This window comes from Haplochromis burtoni, unplaced genomic scaffold (genome assembly GCF_018398535.1).
Source record: "Haplochromis burtoni strain Fernald_Lab_line unplaced genomic scaffold, NCSU_Asbu1 Contig_532, whole genome shotgun sequence".
NCBI classification, from domain to species: Eukaryota; Metazoa; Chordata; class Actinopteri; order Cichliformes; family Cichlidae; genus Haplochromis; species Haplochromis burtoni.
Genome location: NW_024582893.1, coordinates 159655 through 180888, shown reverse-complemented (window position 1 = coordinate 180888; position 21234 = coordinate 159655). Strand labels below are relative to the sequence as shown.

Genomic DNA, 21234 nt, shown 5'->3' with positions numbered 1-21234 from the left:
AATTTTTTAAAAGAAAGTGGGCTAACGCAAGGGGGCGACGTTGGTCTGTAACTCCCTGACAGGGACGGAGAGCGCGACAGAGAGAGAGCTGGAGAGAGAGGAGATGCAGAGCGCCGCTCTGCGATTCGACTCCAGTGTCAGCTCGATTCAGTCACACAGCTCCAGCTCAGACATGGGTAGAAATTCATCTAACGTCTCCTCTTTGTTTCTCCTGACTTGTATGGCGAGATGCAGAATCGCGTATCACTCGCTGTTTAATCCACTGCACAATGGGCACGTCGTTTTGCATTACGGCCGATATTGTTTCGCTCCATCTATTACATTTGGAATTAGAGACTTATGCTAATTAGCCTCAATTACGCTCTTTTTCATCTTTTTGTCGTCATCCGCTAAATGGTGTGCAAGTAGTTAGACCCCCACTATTCGTATCTCTCTCAAAACTCCACCATTTGCATTTTTAATATGTGCTTTATGAATTAAATTAGCGCATGACGCAACGTTAACGTTAAGGCCATCATGTGAGGGGGTTAATGATAAAAACGGGAAGATAGGAGAACTAATAGGCTTTAGGCTATTAGCAACACGGTAGGACTAAAGTACAACGCTTCATTTCTCTGAATTAAAGTAAGTCATGTGTGATCCTGCTCTGATGGAACCTTGTATCATACTGATACTCGTCAGGAAATTGCATTGGATATATGTATACTTTATTTAAAATGCTTTATTTTTTCCTCCAATATCCTGTTGAGATGTGTGCATTTCAGAGAGAGAGAGAGAGAGAGAGAGAGAGACGAGAGTGACCACGGCACTTTGGAGTATTGCGTCACTAGCTGTCTTTACTTGCGCAGGCATTTTACATGGTGGTCTTTGGCTGTGAGTATGCTTGGTACAGTCTGACTCATGCTTTGCTATCAGAGCAGCGCTTTAATAGCAAACTGTTGAAATAATTGCGTCAAGGACAGCCACACGAGGGTCATGGCTCTTCATCTAACAAGTTGTGAGATATTTGTTATATTGGAACAAAAAAGGAATCCTCATGATAGTAATACGAATAAGGTTAAAAAAAAACTTTTCAAAAAATCCACTATTTCGACGGAAGCTTCAGTTTTATCTACACAGCCCCGCCAACGCCAACTAGCACCCACTATTATTCAACTTTCTTAATTCACTGGATGTGTAAAACATTTAATTTCCCTGCTACAACTGAGGCTGGGCCTGGAGGAAAGAGGGGAGGAGAGGAGAGGAGCGCAGCGGCACTTAACTGGTTTTGTTATGAGGGTCCGATGTGTTCTCTGGCTGGCGTTGCGGAGCCCCAATCAGGTGCCATTACACCCGCTGTTTGAGAATATCATTGGCTGGTGGGGAAAGGAGCTGTGCGCAAAACCAACCTCGCTGCTCACACTTGCTTTACAGAAGCCGAGCTGAGAACATCATCCGCTTTGAGCGCTTAGGCGCAGTGATTACATCCTCATAGAGAAAGATAGGGAGAAAGTCGTGTTATTCGCCAGGCTTTCTTTAGAAGTTATATTTGTTGCTGATTTCGGTTGTGCATAAATAGGACTTTTTGCGTTCTTTCTCTGCTGGTGTGGAATTTCCTGTTTTGTTTTGTGACTTTTTTTCTGTGAAGAAGGGGCAGTCTGTTCTGTGCAGAGGCTATGAGTTGGCTATGCGTCCTGGCTCCAGCCTGCAATGTTTGCGCTGACGCCAAAACTCACAGACCGGTGCTGAATTGATTAAAACAGAGAAGCTCGGATCAAATGGCTGTGCTTCTCACAGCTGAAACGACACAATGTTCCACTGACCTGAGGCAGAGGAGAGGAATTTCAAAGTCGTGCAGCCTTGTTGCTGTTTATTTCACTGCCCTTTTACGGACAGAGAAAATGGGAAATGCTCATTTCTTGTGAGAAGAGGGAATAACATTTATTTTTTTCCGTTTTGAAGTGCACTTGGACAGAGGCAGAGGAGATGATTTGGTTAATATTCCTGCTCTCCACTCTGGATGGAGCTGCCTCTCAGCTACGCTACACGGTGCCAGAGGAGCAGGAACCGGGCTCTGTGGTTGGGAATATTGCAGAGGATTTGGGGCTGGACATTACCAAACTTTCCGCTCGCCACTTTCAGACTGTGCCTAGTTCACGGACACCTTATCTGGAGGTGAACTTAGAGAACGGTGCGCTCGTGGTGAAGGAAAAAATTGACCGGGAACAAATTTGTAAGCAGACCACCCAGTGCCTATTGCACCTGGAGGTGTTTCTGGAAAATCCATTGGAGCTCTTTCGCGTGGAGATTGAGGTGATGGATATCAACGACAATCCACCCAGATTTCCTGAAACAGACATTTCTGTGGAAATCTCGGAAAGCGCTATTCCCGGGACCCGTTTCCCGGTGGAGAACGCCTTCGACCCTGACGTTGGCACAAACGCGCTCAGTACATATGCCATAACGAATAACAACTATTTTTACCTTGACGTGCAAACACAGAGCGACGGGAACAAGTTTGCGGAGCTGGTATTGGAGAAACCGCTGGACAGAGAGCAGCAGGCAGTGCACCGCTATGTGCTGACGGCTGTGGATGGGGGCATCCCGCAGCGGACCGGGACAGCTCTCTTGGTCGTTAAAGTTCTGGACTCTAACGACAACGCGCCCACGTTTGACCAGTCCGTGTACACGGTTAATCTGCGGGAAAACTCACCCGTGGGCACTCTCGTGATTCAGCTCAATGCTACTGATGTTGATGAGGGACAAAACGGAGAGATCGTTTATTCTTTCAGCAATCATAACACACCGCGGATAAAGGAATTATTCAACATTGATGCCAGAACAGGTAGGATAGAGGTAGCGGGTGAGGTGGACTATGAAGAGAGTGTCACGCACCAGATCTATGTTCAGGCTAAAGATCTGGGAGCTAATGCGGTCCCCGCGCACTGCAAAGTGCTTGTCAAACTCGTGGACGTGAACGACAACACACCAGAGATCGGTTTCAGCACTGTGACTGAATCTGTGAGCGAGCAGGACGCTCCGGGCACCGTGATCGCACTTTTTAGCGTCTCGGACAGGGATTCTGATGAGAATGGACAAATGAGCTGTGAAATTTTAGGGGATGTTCCTTTTAAGCTGAAATCTTCCTTTAAAAACTATTACACCATTGTGACAGACGGACCGTTGGACAGGGAGAACACAGATTCATACACCATAACCGTGGTGGCTAAAGACAAAGGTCAGCCTTCACTGGCTACCAGCAAGTCAATTAAAGTGCACGTCTCCGACGAGAATGACAACGCGCCCAGATTTACGCAGGCTGTTTATGATGTATATGTGACTGAGAATAACGTGCCCGGTGCTTTCATTCACGCCGTGAGCGCTTTGGACCCCGATGTAGGACAAAATGCTCTTATAACCTACTCCATATTGGAGTGTGACATACAGGGCATGTCCGTGGACACGTATGTGTCAATAAATCAGGACACTGGCTACCTTTACGCACTACGCTCTTTTGATTACGAGCAGCTGAAGGAGTTCAGTTTCATGGTCCAGGCTAAGGACTCAGGTGCTCCCGAGCTCTTCTCTAACGCTACTGTAAATGTGATCATAGTTGACCAAAATGACAACGCTCCTACTGTGATAGCCCCTATCGGCAAAAACGGCACAGCCAAAGAGCACCTGCCACGCTCTGCGGAACCAGGCTATCTAGTGACGCGCATTGTGGCCATGGATGCAGATGATGGAGAGAACGCACGCCTGTCATATAGCATCCTACGGGGCAACGAGATGGGAATGTTCCGCATGGACTGGAGGACAGGGGAACTACGAACAGCCCGCAGGATATCTCCCAAACGGGATCCCCAGGGCTACTATGACCTGCTGATCGAAGTGAGGGACCACGGGCAGCCACCTCTGTCCTCCTCTGCCAGTGTGAGTGTAATTTTAGTGGACAGCGTGAATGAAGGCCGCGGTGTCGATCGCGGCTCAGCTTCCAAGACAAAAGAGACCTCCCTTGACCTCACCCTAATTCTCATCATTGCCCTGGGCTCTGTTTCTTTTATCTTCCTACTGGCCATGATCGTGCTGGCCGTGCGCTGCCAAAAGGACAAGAAGCTCAACATATACACGTGCCTGCTTGCTGGTGACTGCTGCCTGTGCTGTGGCTCGTGCTGCAGCAGGCAGGCTCGTGGCCGTAAACAGAAAAAGCTAAGTAAATCCGACATCATGTTAGTTCAGAGCACCAATGTAACGTCAGGAGTCGGGCCCGTGGGGCAGGTGCCCGTGGAGGAGTCTGGTGTAGGCGGCGTAGGAGGGGGGTTCGGCTCCCACCATCACCAAAACCAGAATTCCTACTGCTACCAGGTGTGTCTGACACCGGAATCTGCCAAAACGGATCTGATGTTTCTGAAACCATGCAGCCCCTCTCGCAGCACTGACACAGATCACACCAACCCCTGCGGCGCCATAGTCACTGGTTACAGTGACCAACAGCCGGACATCATATCTAATGGCAGTATCCTGTCTAATGAGGTAAGAGAGGCCTGAATCAGCATTAGCAGTCTCTCTGGGCTATATTTTGAGCTGCATCAAAAGAGCACAAAACCCCAATTTCAACAGTTAACCCAGTTTTTAGGCATGGCAAGCTGTTCTAATGTCAAACTCTCTCAAAAGACTTATAAAGGAATGTGCCATTGGCTGTTGTGCTTAGTGGCCTTTAACCGCTGTCATGCTTAATGGTGATTGGACATGTCAGTTTTTAAATCTGGTAGTCCTTTTTTTTTTTTTTTTTTGGCAACAGATTGCTGTTAGATCACCCTTTACGTCGTGCGAAGAAGTTGAGTGCGCCAGATATTTTTCTTTACTTGTCAATTTCTTTAGACCGCCAAGTTGAAAAACGTGTTTTATTTAATGTTTATTCTTTATTCAGTAAAAACGATTTAATTTGACGCACATATTAACCAGTTCCCACTTAAGGGCCAACAGTGTAATTTGTGAATTTTACAAAAGTATTTTAATAATTAATGAATTTTAGGCTACACGTTGGAGAGTTGTGGAACTTATATTGGTCATTCAAACGAATGTATTTTTTTTAAAATTACACAGAAGGGAGTATGTAATCAATAAAGCACTATAATGTGCAAAAAAAAAATTCGCCCGGAGAGCGTTTCGCTCTGCTGGTTTAGCAACGCCAGAATCTTTCCCTAACAGTGGATCTTTTAAAAAATAAATAAACAAAATACTGCACATGTCCCCAGGAGGTTATAAAGTTTGCGTGGCAAATATAAGAATCTATAAGAAGATATGAGACCAGCGGTTTCAATAGACTTGATGTGCTCAGTCTGTGCGTTCTGCCAGCGGAGCTGTGGAGTTGGGGCTTTTTGTTGATTGCGGTTTGGCTGGACTGGAGCCAGACAGCCAGTCACAGCCTTGCCTTTTCTGTGCGTTAAGTATTCCGTGCACAACCCAGCACGGCAGCACGGTGAACAAAGGTTGTTCAGTTTCAGCATCGCGCGGCTCAATCATTTACGCATTCAATCGCCTCCCTAACCTACTCTCCCTTACTCTCGTCTCCTCTCGCCCACTCACTCACCAAGTGGATGCGCGCACCGTCGGTACCCCGCCTCACATAGCCACAACTTATTCTACACAGTTACACGTTGACATCAAGTGTATCCATACATGTTTTTAAATGCTTCTCTTATTTTGAAACATATGTCTCTCTCCTCTGTTTATTCGGCATCACATGTGACCAATGTTGTCTGTGGGTTTTCTAGACAAAACACCAACGAGCAGAACTCAGCTATCTTGTGGACAGACCCAGACGTGTCAACAGGTAGTGAAAAGCACACATTTAGCGACACATGCACAGACACTGAAACATCTCCAAATCACAGAGCCTAAAGAGCCACACACAATCCACCATCAGAAGACCTGTAACATTCAATATGCCTCATGGAGCCACAACCTATTCATATGTCTATAAAAATGAATATTACAACCATCAGTTTGAATCCCATATATTCTGCATCCTTAATTGTGGCTTTGAGAGGCTACACTGTTCCCAGTGTATCCATAACACTCATCTTCAATTTGGCATCAGTCCCATAACTGACGGAGTAGCGTCTATTAAAGCTGTAATGCTGGATTTCATTACATGCCATGTGTAACATCCAATTTAGACTCTTGATGGCCACCGTGACTATATTAATGTGGTGTTGATTTCTGACTCTCCCACTCCTTCTCCTTTCCCTTTTAATCCTGGCTTCTCTCTTCGTCTCCTGCTTCCCTGTCTCAACCTCTCTCCTTCTGCCCTATTACTATTTTCATACCTCAACTCTCTGCCCTCCCCACTGCCTCTTTTAGTTCGGCATTTCAAGAAGCAGATATTGTTAGCTCCAAAGACAGTGGTCACGGTGACAGCGAACAGGGTGACAGTGACCACGATGCCACAAACCGGGGTCATTCAGCCGGTGAGTTACCCCACATAATTACACCAACATATTAGCCCTCACACACCCTACCCTGATCTGTTTCAATAGTGTGTGTTTGTTATTGTGAATGGGATAAAGCTGAATTGTTGGTGCGGACCGGTGACTTTTAATTTCCTTAATTTGAGAGAGTGCGAAGGCCTAGACTCCGAGGTTGCTTGCTGGCACGAACTGGGCCCCAGAGGTGTTGATTACATTTCACAGCCGGGTGAAAAGGAGGGAAATTTGGGGGGAAATCTCTTCTCTTTCTTCCTTCCTTGCATTCCGACTTCTCTCGTTTTAAGTCTGCTGCTGTTTCAGCATGAAGTGGTGCTGAAAGGACAGTAAATGGCACTAAGGCAGTGTGAGGCCTATAGTGCTTTGGTGGCACAAATCAATATCCTCACTGAAGTGAAATGAAAGGCATTAAAGATAAATTGATATAATGAGAAGCATTTCAATCAGCATTACACTTGGGGTGTTGTAGTACCTTTGATGTATAGATTCTGCTTATCAAAAAATATTAGTACCTTTTGCATTTTTTTTTTTTTTGTAGCTTTTGCAGCTAAAATAAAGGTAAAATATCAGGATTAGGTAACATTTCCCCACCTACACTCACACTTCAGGTCTGTTTACTCACTCATTTCTCTTTTACACTTTAAAACAATGCAGATTTCTTTAGACATGTCTTTGGGTCTTATCATAAGGCTAGCCTTGTTCTATCTAAAATTCTATTAGGTTTTTACCTGTTTATTGATCAAAGTGGAGTCAGGCAAAAAGTGGAGCAATACAAAATCTCATTTCATATTGAACTGCCCTTTCCTTCTGAGGGATTGTTCCACACGACGCGTGTAAGACCCCTGTCTAGACGGGAGCCAGCCAAATATCATATCAATGCTGAGAATACAAATAGAAAAGATCAGATAGGTGTTGTAGGATAGTGAATGGTCCCTCATTAGGCTCTCCTGTGTTTGACATTGTTAATGAACAAAGCCAAAATAGAGAGCCAGTATGCAGCAGTGGTAGTGTCACTCTCTGCCCTCGCTCATGAAACAGGCTGGGAAGGTCAAACTGTGCGAGACTGAACTACAGAATTGGAAGAAATCCAAAACTCCCTTGTTTTTTTTATCAGAAAAAACCCTTGTGAAACGATTAATGGGTTTGCTTAAACATACACCTCTTGTTGGAATGCATGTAGCATTTGGCTGTTGTTCAAGCATTTTGCCCAATGTTAACCAGCAGATCAGATTTAAAAAAAAAAAAAGACAACAAGGAACATTGGATGTATAAGTATGTGATATATGTCTCAAGATATCAGAAAGGAATAAGTCCTAACATGATCCTGGACAAGTCTGAGACTGTACTTTATCACTTATTTTATGTGGAAAATTGTCTTGAATTCCTTTGTGACGATTTGCTAGTATAGTTACAGACCTACATTTTTGAATGTAACATGTTTCTTCAGCTTTATTTGGCTCCTAGAAACCTCATTTGGCACTGGTCTGGGAGTGTACACAGTTGGTGCTGTACTCTGTATTTCATACCAGGAAACCAACATTTGGTCCGCATGTTGGATTTAGAAGGGAACAGCTTAACACTCCATGGGAGGTAATATCACACGACTGGTATTTTGGAAAGAGGGACACTTGAGTTTCTCAGACTTCTGTAAACAAAACCAGATGGAGTGTGTGTCTGTGTAGGTGTAAAGGTATACCATTGTCTGATTTAATATGTAGGTGTATACATGATACCTGTATTGAATCGGCTTGTGTGTGTGCTGTGTAGAACACAAGGCTCAGTGATGATGTCTGTATTGAAACGGCTTCCTCCTTTGAGATGGTGCTGTGTGAAGCTTAAATGAGATTCAGTTTAAGAGGAAAGCAGTTGGCACTTTGCCATATATATATATATATTTTCTCTATATAGGTGTACATACTGCTCATTTGTGTCTCTGTTTTTCTCTGTGTTACTTAATAATATACAGGGACAGGAATGCTGTTGGTTGTCTTATGTGGATTGCGAGCTTCTGTAAGTTTGGTTGTGTTATTATGTGCTGTTTCCTGTATGAGTTTTTTGTTTAGTGCGAGTAGAAAGCCAGACTGCCAAAGCCTGAGCCATGATGACTTTGTACTGACCTGATGTACTTTTATGTGTTTCTTGAGAACCTGTGTTCACAACCATATGTTTGGCTGTGAACACACACACACACACACACACACACACACACACACACACACACACACACACACAAATATGCATATATATGTGTGTGTTTGACATGACTATGCCTAGATAACACTTCATATGCTTGCGTTCTGTGTGTGCATGCGTTTGCCTGACACACACATATTCTTTTCTTGGGTTTGTGGCAGGGTCTCATCCTTCATTCTGTCTCCCCCACACGTTGGCTCTCCGCAACACTCGGCTGATCAGTAATTCATTTCTAGATCCTTTGCATAGCAATTATCAAAGGAGGGTTAGAGGCAAGGTTTCCTCATGGGACCGCACAGCACACTCTCCTTTTTTGTGCACCTCAGAATATTTCAAATCAAGGGAAAACCATTTCCAGTTGGCATATCATCAACTACACCTGCCTTAGCTTTCCGCTCGGCCGCTCGGCTGACACTTTAGAAAATAAGTCTCCTGACGTGGTTTTAAATCAAAGGGACACTGCCTGTGAGCCACCAGATACCTTTAAAAAGTGGGCAAATGGCTTTTTCTCAAAGCAGCGTGTCTGCAGTGAGGCACTGGTTCATCAACAGCTGAAGCACTATTGACTGACTGCCACACCTTTTATAGCCCAAGACTTCTTTTTCCCAAATTATACACTGCTCTCCCATCATCTAAATTGGAGGTGACAACAGGAGTGAGTGAACGTAAGAAAAAAAGGTGACACTTAAGAGAGGATAAAATATTCATCAGGAAAAAAAAATTGGCTTCACAGAAACATTCGATCAGCTGTGGAAGACTGCGTGACGGGTGGGAGACTGGAAATGATCATTATCATGACGTTTGTTATGGTGAGAACAACAGCCGTGACAAATGAGACAATTAAATCACTGTGGCAACGGTGTATTAGATGGCTGATTATGAATTAGTGGCGGCCACAGTGTTGCAGTTTCCCATGTCAGTAAGCTGTCAGAGGAATTTAGCACACAGTGTTTTGATAGCACCTTCTCTCATTGTCCCAGACACTAAAGGGCAAATGGTTTGCATAGAAATATAGATTTATGCCAAAAGAATGTCATAAACAAACAAATGCAATCTGTGAGATGATTAAGAGAACATCTCAAGTTTTCGTTTAAAAGCTTGCATAAAGGAAACTCGAACGAAAAGGAGTTGAGGGGAAGAAAATACACAAATGCATTCGGAAGACATTTCCTTTGCTTAGTTGAAAATGACAAACAAAAGGCAAACAGTCATAACCGAAAAGCTTTCACTCATGAAAACCTTTTCAAGTCCGTAGTTAAAATAGTAATACCAGACAAAGGCTGCAACTAACAATTATTGTGTCATCAGTTGGCTGTGCATCATGTTTTTCATCATTTATTTAGTTTAATTTCTGACTGAAATCATTTCAAAGCTCTAAATGGTTTAATGCCTAAAAATATTGTTACAAAATTGCTTGTTTGTCTTGACCACCAGTCCAAAGGATATGTAGTTTACTATCGTATAAAACAAGCAACAACACTGGAATCAGCAAATGTTTAGCAATTTTTTGCTTAAAATCATTGTTCTTAAGGAACGGCTCTTTTAACAAGAAACAATGACAGCAGAATACTTTCTTAAATGTGCAACCTCTGAACGAAGATGGCATGATGGAAGTTTGGTGAACATTGTGTAGATCCACACTTATTGCCTTTGAATTGGAAGAATTTGAAAAGAGCTCGCTGCAAAATCTTCTGCAGGAAACAGAATGAAAAAAATAAACATTTTCTCATTAAAAAATTACTTTGCATTCTACCTGAAATAGGCGGACATGGCATCTCTTCTACTAACACGACTCATTTGTTGAATTCAAAAATAGTCAATACAAATCAGAGCAGAAAAAGATAAAAGAGAATTCTGGCAATCAGTTTGATTAACTAATTAACGAGATTGCTCAGATTCCTGCAAGATGTCTTTCTTATCTCTGTGGAAGCACTTAAACAGTTTCCATTTTGAATGACCTCTTTGTAACATGGCTAAGGTAGATGGAAGAGGATTCTCTGTGTGAAAAAGAAACCACAATAGGAACATGTCCTGCAGTGATTACTAATACACTCAAACAACTTTAGCACCTTGATGAATACCCTCTTCAGTATAAATAGGGTATAGCTTTTGAATAAATTTAATGTGTTTTTAACCCTGAAGTGATTGAAAAAAGAGGACACAAGTATGGCTGTAGTGCCTGTACATGGACATACCTTGAATCTGTTAAAAACTCAAGATCAAAAGTGAAAGATTATTGTATTCTTTTTTCCTCACATGAGGCCTTGAAAATCTCAAAGTAAAAGGTAAGGCCGTAAGACTATTTGCAAACTCTGGGGGAGTCATAAACATGCTTTGGCCATTTTCTCTCCAGAAAATGAATGTCACTGAACATCTGGTCTAGCTTGCCTGAATAAACCTATTAAAAAAAGAGTAGGACGTCACAATACATAGATTAGGTAAAATATTAGAAACAATAGTCTCTGAGTGCAATTTTATAATAACATCTGAAGGCCAGAAATAAGAAAAGAAAAGCTAAGTAGTAATAAATCAGAATTTTGTAGAACGATGCTGTCAGAAGTTCTATTGTCAAAGAACTGTACACTGTATTTCTTGGCATTCAACAAAGGTCCAAATCATACAAACTGTCCCTTTGCACTTAATCAAGCAGTGACTGTTACAGGAGGGGCCATCTTGGCTCTCCATCCCAGCGTAGTTGCTGCCTAACAAACATTGAAAATGGTAGCTAGGAACATTCTTTTCTGTCTGTCATTACGTCTAGAATTGTGAGAGCCATCTTGTTCTGTTTTGGCCCTGGGAGGTCTCTGGTTTACTCATCACAGCCTCTCTGGCCAACTCATGTAAGGAAGCTCTGCTACTCCCCTGCCGTACGCTGCTGCTGTCCAAATATTGATGTTTTGTGTCTGTATTCTCTCTGGAGCAGTGGAGGACAAGATGAAAAACAGAGGTATGGATAGAAGACACCCTCCACCTGGGGGAACAGGAGTGCTCTTTTTTTAAGGGTGCAGAAAACAAAATCTGGAGAGAAAAAGCAACAGGCAAGGAGAGGAAAGAAGGAGAATTACATGTGACAGAAAATAATGAGAGACAGAGGACGAAAGGAAAGAAACTCGTAGGGACTAATAGAGAATGAGAGACTGCAAATCTAAGTGTAAACCCACAAAATGAATTCAAACTAGAGGCTCGTGTTTTCCTGAGAAATTGTTTTCCTTCATTTCCCTGCTCGCTGTTGCTGGATGTATGTCAGACAGCGCAATTAGTCAAATCACACCAACAAGGGATTTCAGAAACATGCAGAGTTGTAATGGGGGGGAAAAAAGGAAAAGAAAAAAGAACAGAAGTGCTGATTGCTTATTAGCAAGTAGATCAGGTTTTTATTGTGTAGCATCGTTTACATTGTCTCCTGCATGCGCATGTGAGAGTGCGTATGTGTGTTCTTCCTGCCTGATGAGGTCACAATGAGAGATAGGGCTGCTGGCAGGGCCTGTCATTGCCAGTCACTGTTTTGGTTGTTGTTTTTCTTCCTGCCTGAGGAGGAAAAGGTGCTTCACGGGGATCAACAGCTACTTGGTGTCATGTATGCATGCCCTGTCTGTTTGCTCGTGTAAATTTACATATCTCTGTATTAATGGAGTATTTCAAGCATGTATGTGTGTTTGCAAACATATATGTTCACGTTGTCAGTTTTTCAAGAGTGAATTGGCAGGCAAAAAATCACTGAGCATTTCGGAAGCTGTAACACGACTTTCAGCCTGATATATGGTAAACAGTGCAGAGCAGACTATATTTTTACATCCTCTCCAGAGTACAGTGCGAACTGAGAAATGAGAAATACGGAACAAACAAACCTTTTCTCTTATAATCCTTCAGTATTAACTTTTTATTGGTATGCAGGTGTGGGTACCATGTGGTTTCTGCCAAATATATGTCTGGTTTACGCACCTGTGCTTCAGTCTTCCTGCTCGTTTGTTTATACATTTAAGAATGTATATATGTATGCATTATGACACCCAATTTCTTTATCCACACAATACCTCAGAAATGACAGAAAGTGGCCTGAGGTCAACGCCCTTCACGTGTGAGAAGAGACATTTCTGAATAGTCCATTAAAAGGTTAAAGGGCAAATATAAAAGTGGGAATTAACAGAAATACCATAATTTATATGCACCCAGCCTTTAAAGACACCATAAATATACATTAGTTCTTGGGGTGAATTGGAGGGTAAATTGAAGTAAACGCCACTCAAAAATGGAATCAGCATTACAAATATCTCCTGGAGCAGCTTTTCCTGGACTAGTCCTGATGGAATTGAGAGATTTTTCATTTTCTTCTCCATCGGATCGGTTTGTGCTGCCACTGAGCCACATCCCTTCTATGATAAAAAACAAATGCACCCTTTGGCAGCAAAAACCTGTGACTTGTGCTTACTCATGGGGCAATCAAACCAGACAGTGTATACAAACTAAAAACATATCTCATGACTTTAAATCTTTCGTAACCAAACAAAATATGTAAGGTAAAATACTAAACAAAGAACTTGTCAGCTCTAACACATATCTATTTTTAAACTATTTAAACTCGGATAAGGCAGCTGCTCCACACAGCCTTGAATAATTAGAATTAGAAAAGTGGCATCTGAATGAATGTTTAAAAAATATTTGTGAAATAGGGTTGAAGCACATAAAAGCTAATGTTTAATTGGACATTTGTAACGCTGTTTCTGGTAAATCAAAGCCAGCCTCCAACTCAGCCCACCTCTCTCTAGCCCTTTTCCCATCTCCATCTGTAAGGTTTGGGTCTCCCTTGTCTTTTCTGGCCATTGCTCTTTCCATCTGTGATTGCCCAGGTTTCCCCTCTCGTTCCTTATGGTTCCTGCAGTCTTGCCGTTTCGCCCGCCTGCTGTCTCTGTTTCTGAAATCTGTGACTCCCCCCAGTCTGTTTGGCCCTTGTTGTCTCTAGCTCTCTGGTCACTGCACAGTCTTGTGCCTCTCTCACTCCCCATGAGGCATGAATTAGCAAGATTAGATTCACACAACGCGCACAAATAGAAGGAAATGGGATCTGTTGTAGTGGTAGTTCTGACAATATAAAGACTGATATTGCTGTGTTATTTACATGTGCAGTGGTCAATATTTACTATTAAAATAACTGGCGATGTATAACACAACAGAGTCAAAACTACAATAATGTTTTTGTTGTATGTTTAATAATTTGCATCGAATTAGATTTAATTAATTTTAAGGTTATTTCGAAATACGTAACCGTTTACTGGCTGTTCTCATCTCATCATTTTTTAGCCTAAGGATTACCTTAGTTGCAGTTCAATAAATAAATACATAAATAAATAAATGCATCCATAAACAGTGAAACCAGTTATCCCACTTAACATAAAAATGACAGACAAAAAAATCCTACCTAAATCTCAGCTTTATTATTAATGCATTAAGCCTACATAATACTTTCCAGATGATGAAAGATACTGTATTCTGTCTCCACAACAAGGGAATCAGCTTTATTGCATTATTTGTGCACTTAAGATTTAGTCTAGCATTGTTCAGAAGAACATTAACTAGAACTACAATTAATTTATTTTAATTTGATAAACATGAGAAGGAGGTACAAGTGCTTTTTTGCCTTGACTAACATCTGCAAGTATGCATATAGCCTGCGAGGTCACCAAAATAAGTTCAGAAAGTGCGGGTTGTACCTTTTGTTGCTGATGATTGCTCAGATCATTATATTGAACACATGGAAACAGGGCAACTTCATTTTGTTTATTTATTTATTTATTTGTAAATTGTCATGATACTGAAATATAACAAACAGCAAAGCAGTTGCAATATACCAGACAGAACAAACAAAACTTAACTAACAATATTAACCTTATACTTTCTTCTGTACTCAGTTCTCGTCTTTTAGAAAAGAATGTATAGGTTCAAATGATCTGTAATACATGACAGGTTGTGGAAATGGCAGAAAAAAACATGCTCTGTAGATGGCAGATAATATTAACACATTTATTCGTTGACATGACTGCACTGATCACTACTGACTATACAGACTCTCCCACACACCCCTACCCTCTCAAAAAATATGAAAAGAGTCTAGCTTCTCTGCTTTTTCTCTAACATTATTTTGTTTGTGTGTGTACATGTGTAGTGTTAGTAATGGAGCAATAGAGACACTATCAGTTGAATGGATCAGTAGAATAGATCTGAAACCCACTCAGCCACAGGGAATTATCGCCCACTTTCTTTCCCTTGCTCTTTTTTTCCCTTTCCTTATGAAACAGATCTCTTTCCTCTTCTCACCCAAAACCGATCATCTCCTGCTTTGATCGCGTCATTTGAAGGCTTTCCTAAACCATCCAGATTTCACTGGAGAGCCAGGAAAACTACAATCCACTATGCACATGAGCACACACACACTCTGACACAGAGACAGTTTAATTAACACAACTGGTACTTCCTTCATGCTTGGTGTTTATGCGTGAGTGTGTTTGACATTCTATTATATCATTTCAGATGTTGATTTGATCTTTTTTATGTGGTCTTTTGTTTTTGGCAGAAGCTGTGTGCCAATTACACACTTTGTCGGTTGGTATAGGGATGATTGACATTAGAGTGTGGTTATGTAGCCAGTGACTATTTTGTTGGTTTTGTGGCACATTTCTTAACATAATTATCGTTTTTTGTGTACAGACGAAGGAATATAGATTCGCATTTTGTCTCCTGGTGTTTCAAAATCAATTGTGAGACTGAGGATGTTGATGTCGGGGGGTGGGGGGGTTGAAATGTTTTCTCAACACCACATCACTTTGATTGCACATTTCATTCGGAATGAATGGGGTGAGGAAGAAAACAAACAATTCGCTTCATCAATGTTGGCCTTGTCTCTTTGATGAATAGCTTTTGCAGCACTTTTTCTGCTTGCGACATTGGCAAATGATTGCTAACTTGTGTTCTCTCTTCTTCTTTCACTCATCTCTCCCTCCATCTCCCCTTTCCACTCCAAATATTTGTACTGCTTCTTTTATCATGACCCCATTCCTTTTTTCTTACTTATTGTCCTCCATCAACATTTCTGGCTTTCCATTTGTGCTTTCTTCATTTGCACTTGGCATCCTCTCTCTGAATACTCTCTATAGGCACTGACCTGTTCTCCAACTGTACAGAAGAGTGCAAGGCCCTGGGTCACTCTGACCGCTGCTGGATGCCATCCTTTGTGCCATCAGATGGGCGTCAGGGGCCGGACTACCGTAGCAATCTGCATGTCCCCGGCATGGATGCCACACTGCCCGACACTGAGGTACCCTCCTCTGTCAACCTCTCCGACCAACTCACCATGACCTCGTCCACTGCCTCGTCCAACGATAGGTCATTCTCCACCTTTGGCAAGGACGGCCAAAGGTCACAGTCACACCACAGCCTTCACCATCATCTCCATCAGCAGCAACAGCAGTACAGCTCCAGCACGCTAGAGAGGAAAGAGTATGATAGGGGGACCCTACCATACAAACCCACCTTTCTCTGTGAGTATCAGTATGAAAGGTCCCTGGGACCCTATGACTTTGGTCTGGTCCAGTACAGATACTAAAGGAGGGGACAATGAATCTGCCTCTTGATTCTGATCTGGACTTTTTTAATGATGTTCATCAACTTTTATTTCTTCTTTTATTAAGGAGTTTAAAATTACGGCTTTATCTTTTGTTATATCGTTCTGTTAAGTTTTTTGATTTTTTTTTTTTTGTAAATTATCATTAATTTTATCAATTGTAAAATGTAAACTATTTCTAACTGTCCTTCTCCAAAAGACACTTAAATTTTTAATCAACCTCACCCTAACCCTAAATGCTGCTTGTAATTATGTGACTTATTCTAAAATAATAATAAAAAAATGAATTGGACTTGTGTTAATTTGCTGTTGCCCCTTTCTTTTTCCTTTTTTCCAAATTCTCCCCTCAAAATCCTTTTTATCTGATGCTCATATAAGTAAAGGTTGTCAAAACAAGCACACGTCATGTTTCCACATATCTACATTGTGTGATTGGAGCATGCAAAGAGAAAACAAAAGACAGATCATCTCATGATGTAGAGGACATCTTTTTCCATTTGCTCAACATTGGTTTTGCTCGAGCATGATGACTTCCTTACTGAATAGCTCAAAAGGTGAAACACAACCCACGCTGCTGCTTCTTCTTCACAAGGACTGAAGTCCATTTTGTTCTACAAAGGAACTGTTGAGTATCTATACTTGCTTGCTTGTGGATCAATACATGACATAAATAAGAGTGGGTGAGATGGGCTGTCAACAATGAGGTCAAAATATTTCAGTTGGCAATGTCACGTACACAAGTTTTCTGCAAGAAGGCAGGAAACTATTGCAGTATAAAGTAAGTTTAATTTGGCAAAAGAAACATATTGATAATCACTGAACCACTAAAATTGAGACTTCAGTTTCCAGTTTGCATTTCTAAGGAAAGCAAGGGGGAAAAAAGGATGGCTGGACACTTCTTAGCACCTTCAATTGCTTTCCAGGCTCCCACATTACATGAATATTCTATTAGCTCTAAGAGTAGAGAATGGATTTGATATACACATTCAGTAGAGAAGTCATTTCCAGTCAAGTCACCATCATGTTAACCACCACCCTCCATGATACTGCATGCTAACTGTGGGCTGTCTCTCAGGTAAACGATGAGCACCATAACCTGCTTTTTTCTTGTTTGTGACTTAACAGAGGCAAGCAATCTTCTTCTTGCACATCAGGTCTGTGTGAAAAATAATTGGTATTTAGCCTTTAGGTGCTAGAGCTTGTTTTGCTCCAAATATAGCTGCCTGTGTGTCTGCTCATCTCGTCTGCCTTGCAGGGTTAGGATAAATGTGCTCCATATTCGCTCAGTCCAAAACTCACAACTTTATTTTATTTCAATTTACTTTTTTGATGTTACCTCCATTTTTTCTTATCAGTTGAAATAAATGGACCTGCTGTGCCACAGCAAAGGTTTTGCTGTTCATCATTCTGTAAGAAAATAGGCTATCAGAATAGTCCCAGAAGCTGAGACTTTATTAAACAATAGGCAATATATTCTACTTTTAAAAATAGCATCTTATGCTGCTATGGCAATACTCTGATCACCAGGGTTGTCTTGATAAAGTATTTATAAATGTTTAATGATCCATTTATAGATAATTAATGAATCAATTAGTGCTCTGTGTATTTTCTACGCATGCATCATGTAGCCACCAAATTTTGGAGCATTTATCTTCACTGATAGACATGTTTTTACCCAATTCCCAAATTAGTTTTACAATTATGCTGTGAGAACCAGCCTCTAGGGTGTATAAATAACTTCACAGAGAGTCCTTTGTGGCACGTATCCTTCAAGAGATAGTATTTCGAGCCGCCTGTGTCACTAAAAAGCCTCGAGGGAAAGGGTGTCATTTGTCTTAACGAGTGTGTTCTCTGTCTTTTCAGCCCGCAAAAGGATTTGCTAGCTCATTCCATGTGGATCTGTCGGAGACAGCGTGAATTCCTTTACTAGACCACCAACACTGATGCTGGAGACAGCGAAATAAAACTAAACAAACGGCAACCTGGACAACAGCAACCTTGGTTAAACTTCATTATCTTGGGTGGCGAACTGTAACGAAGCCTTGGCTGTGTCTGCTGAGGGAGGAAAGGAGAAATAAAAACTGAGTAGCTGTAAACCTCTAGATATCAAAAGAGCAATCCAAGGCCTTATTTCTCTCAGCAGGACTGAGACCGGGGCCGAAACTCTTGACCATGTGAAAATTACAATGTCATCAGCAGACAGAGGAAAGGAACTGAAACAAACAGAGGAATACACATCATGTGTGATGATGAGAGAACGGTTAAGTCAAGAAGGTGTTTTTGTTGACTGAAGAGTTAGCCTCTAGAAATTTGTGTGTGCCTGTTTACATAAAGAAAAAAAACAAAAGAAAAAAAACAACAAATGTTTCTGTACAAACTTCAACCAACGTCACACGGAACCCTTTAGCTATTTCTATGGTCACCACTAAGCCAGCTGTACAGAGACTGTGTTGCGGTAAGGAGACAAACTGCCAGAGTGAAAGTGAGAGACAATTAGAGGAGAGAGAGAGAGAGCAGATGTTGTACAGGTATGAAAAAAAAATCATGGTAAAGAGGGGCAAGCAGAGAAAATGTGAAGTATTATAAATTCTGTATCTCTGGTTTTTAACTTGACTGTCTTTATATAACTTCTCTTTTTTGTTTCTGTTGTTCTTTCTGTGTGGTTAAAGTGTGCAAACTCTAAAATATTCCAACTTGCAATTACAGACAGGAACATGTGGTCTAGCGCTGAGTTCAATCATCTTTCCAGATAAGCCACTTCAGGAAGGAGCTCTGAACAAAAGTACTGCATAGAAAAAGAAGCTCATTAGCCTCATGTTCAGTTTATCTATATAAAAAAAACCACACACACGTACACACACGCACACACGCACACACGCACACACATACACACACAAATGAATGTTCTCATTTCTGAAGTAGTAACAGTTCTGATGTTCCTTCCTGAGCTGACTGACTGCAGAGAAAGTAAAATTTCCTTTGATGAGGGTGTGGTTCCCTTGATGCCATTGGCCTATACATAAACAATCAGACACATTCAGTGGTTTTTATCATGTGTGCAAAGTGTTTACTGTGCTATTTTAAAAGCTTATAAATGAATATAAATCTATATATATAACTATATATATATATATACGCATACAATATACTTTTTTCTGAAAACTGTGTAACCATTGGTTAGTTTCTACACCTCATATCGTCATTCAATCTAATAAAACCAAGTGCTACAAAATCAAGATGATTAAAGTGAAGGGAGAGTGCTTCAGAAAACCCCTTCACATGAACCAAGAATTAAGTTGATCTTATTTGATTGTTACTTTTCACCACTTACAGGTGCTGGGCCTTGCTGTGTGTAGCAAAGAACCAGTTGAGTTGTTTTGGCCTGTTGTGTATTTTTACTAACAGAACATTTGATCATGTACAGGACAGAGGGCTATCACTGCAAGATATTGAAGGGTTTTGCAATCATACAGGGAAGGCATACACAAATACAGTACATATGAACATCAAAGATGGAGAGAGGCGCAAAGAATTGCACACACATATACATACACAGACCAAGTGGTGATAAATAAACAGTGTCATTGAAGTTATTTAAAGTGTGTTTTGTTGCATTCATAAATCAGTTAATGTTTACTCAGTTCACCATATCAGTTTAGTTATGGGTGTGCTAACATTTGCTAATTACCCCAAAAAAAGTCTGGCTGAGCTGATGCGAATGCCACAGGTTTTTTACAAGTTGATTTGAAGATGGTGCTGATGAAAAATTAGAGAGCTGCCAAATTCACTGTGCATGTTTGCAGCAGATTTTGTGACAATCTACCCAACAGTCAGAGACATTTAAAAGATTACACAGGTGTCATTAGGATTTCTCCTCTGGGGGATAGTATTGTCTGAATCAAATCCAGGCATAATGAAAGTTGGAAGGATTCAAAGGAAGAGTGCCTCTACCAAATCACACAACAGTGTAGTTGTTGAGATATTTCAGCTTATAAAACTGGCAAAGTCACTCTCATACTTAATAAACCGTAGTCTAGTGTCACTGATATGGTTAAAACCACATTATAAACATTAACAGTAGCGCTTTTATATTTTTATGAAGATTTTTTTTTTTTTTTGGTGAACCTGTGAACCATTTGTTCCCCTAAGGCAACGAAACAATTTATAACTTCAAATCTTCACAGCCCACTTCAACTGCTTTGGTGTTGTTTTAAGCACATGGTTTTTCGTTTTAAAAAATGCATAGCTCTATCCCAAAAGATGTCTTGGATTTTCAAGAAGTAATCACCATGGTTTTGCTCTACTTTCCCCATTCCCTGACCTCAATAGCTTTTCATAAAAAAAAAAAAAATCCCTATCCCACCCTTTCACTCCAGTGTGATCTTCACATGGCCTGGCACAAGTTCACAGACACATGAAGAAAAAGAAGAAGAGAAGAAGAGGAGCACTGGAGTCTGAAATCATGAGGGAAACAGCAGTCCCTCACTTGACGTCCTAAAAACAGAGATGATCTGTTTGTGTCTATCACAAGATAGCCCTCATCAAAGAGCAGGGATACATGTGACCAGAGTATGTGACTAATCTGGTGGTTGCCTTCATGAATGAATTGCCTTTGGGGTACTGATCTCACCCAGAAACAATCCAGGGTATGTTTATTTATGAGACTGGAAAATTAGAGGAAAAGGAATGAGAAAAAAAAAAGAGGTCACAGCTTGGATTAGTCTTAATATGGTAAAATAGGGTAATACGTTGGTATCAACAAGTTTTGGGATTTTTTTTTGTTTTTAATCACGGTTTCTCTCCTGTTAACATTGTCCCCAAAATATTCTCATGAGAAATTTGGGTTAACATTATCCCATTAATTTTGAAAGAACTGAAATGGCAAAACTTAAAATTTGTGAGCATTAAAATCTATTGTTTAATATGGTTACTACTGACATCTTCTGACCTTGAAACAAT

The 21234-nt window shown here is 41.1% G+C and overlaps 1 protein-coding gene across 2 annotated transcripts; it reads left to right on the top strand.

Annotated features, from left to right (window-relative positions):
- Window positions 1-1385: 1385 nt before the first annotated feature.
- On the top strand, window positions 1386-19868 carry LOC102296783 (protocadherin-10). Of its 2 annotated transcripts, none has more exons than XM_005947529.2 (5): window positions 1386-4512; window positions 5757-5815; window positions 6346-6452; window positions 15809-15969; window positions 18139-19868. In XM_005947529.2, the coding sequence occupies exons 1-5, from the start codon at window positions 1966-1968 to the stop codon at window positions 18190-18192; spliced, it is 2928 nt and encodes a 975-aa protein (XP_005947591.1). In that variant the 5' UTR covers window positions 1386-1965; the 3' UTR covers window positions 18193-19868. The 2 variants fall into 2 exon arrangements, with proteins under 2 accessions (XP_005947591.1, XP_005947590.1); XM_005947528.2 differs by having other exon boundaries at window positions 15809-16192.
- Window positions 19869-21234: the final 1366 nt, after the last annotated feature.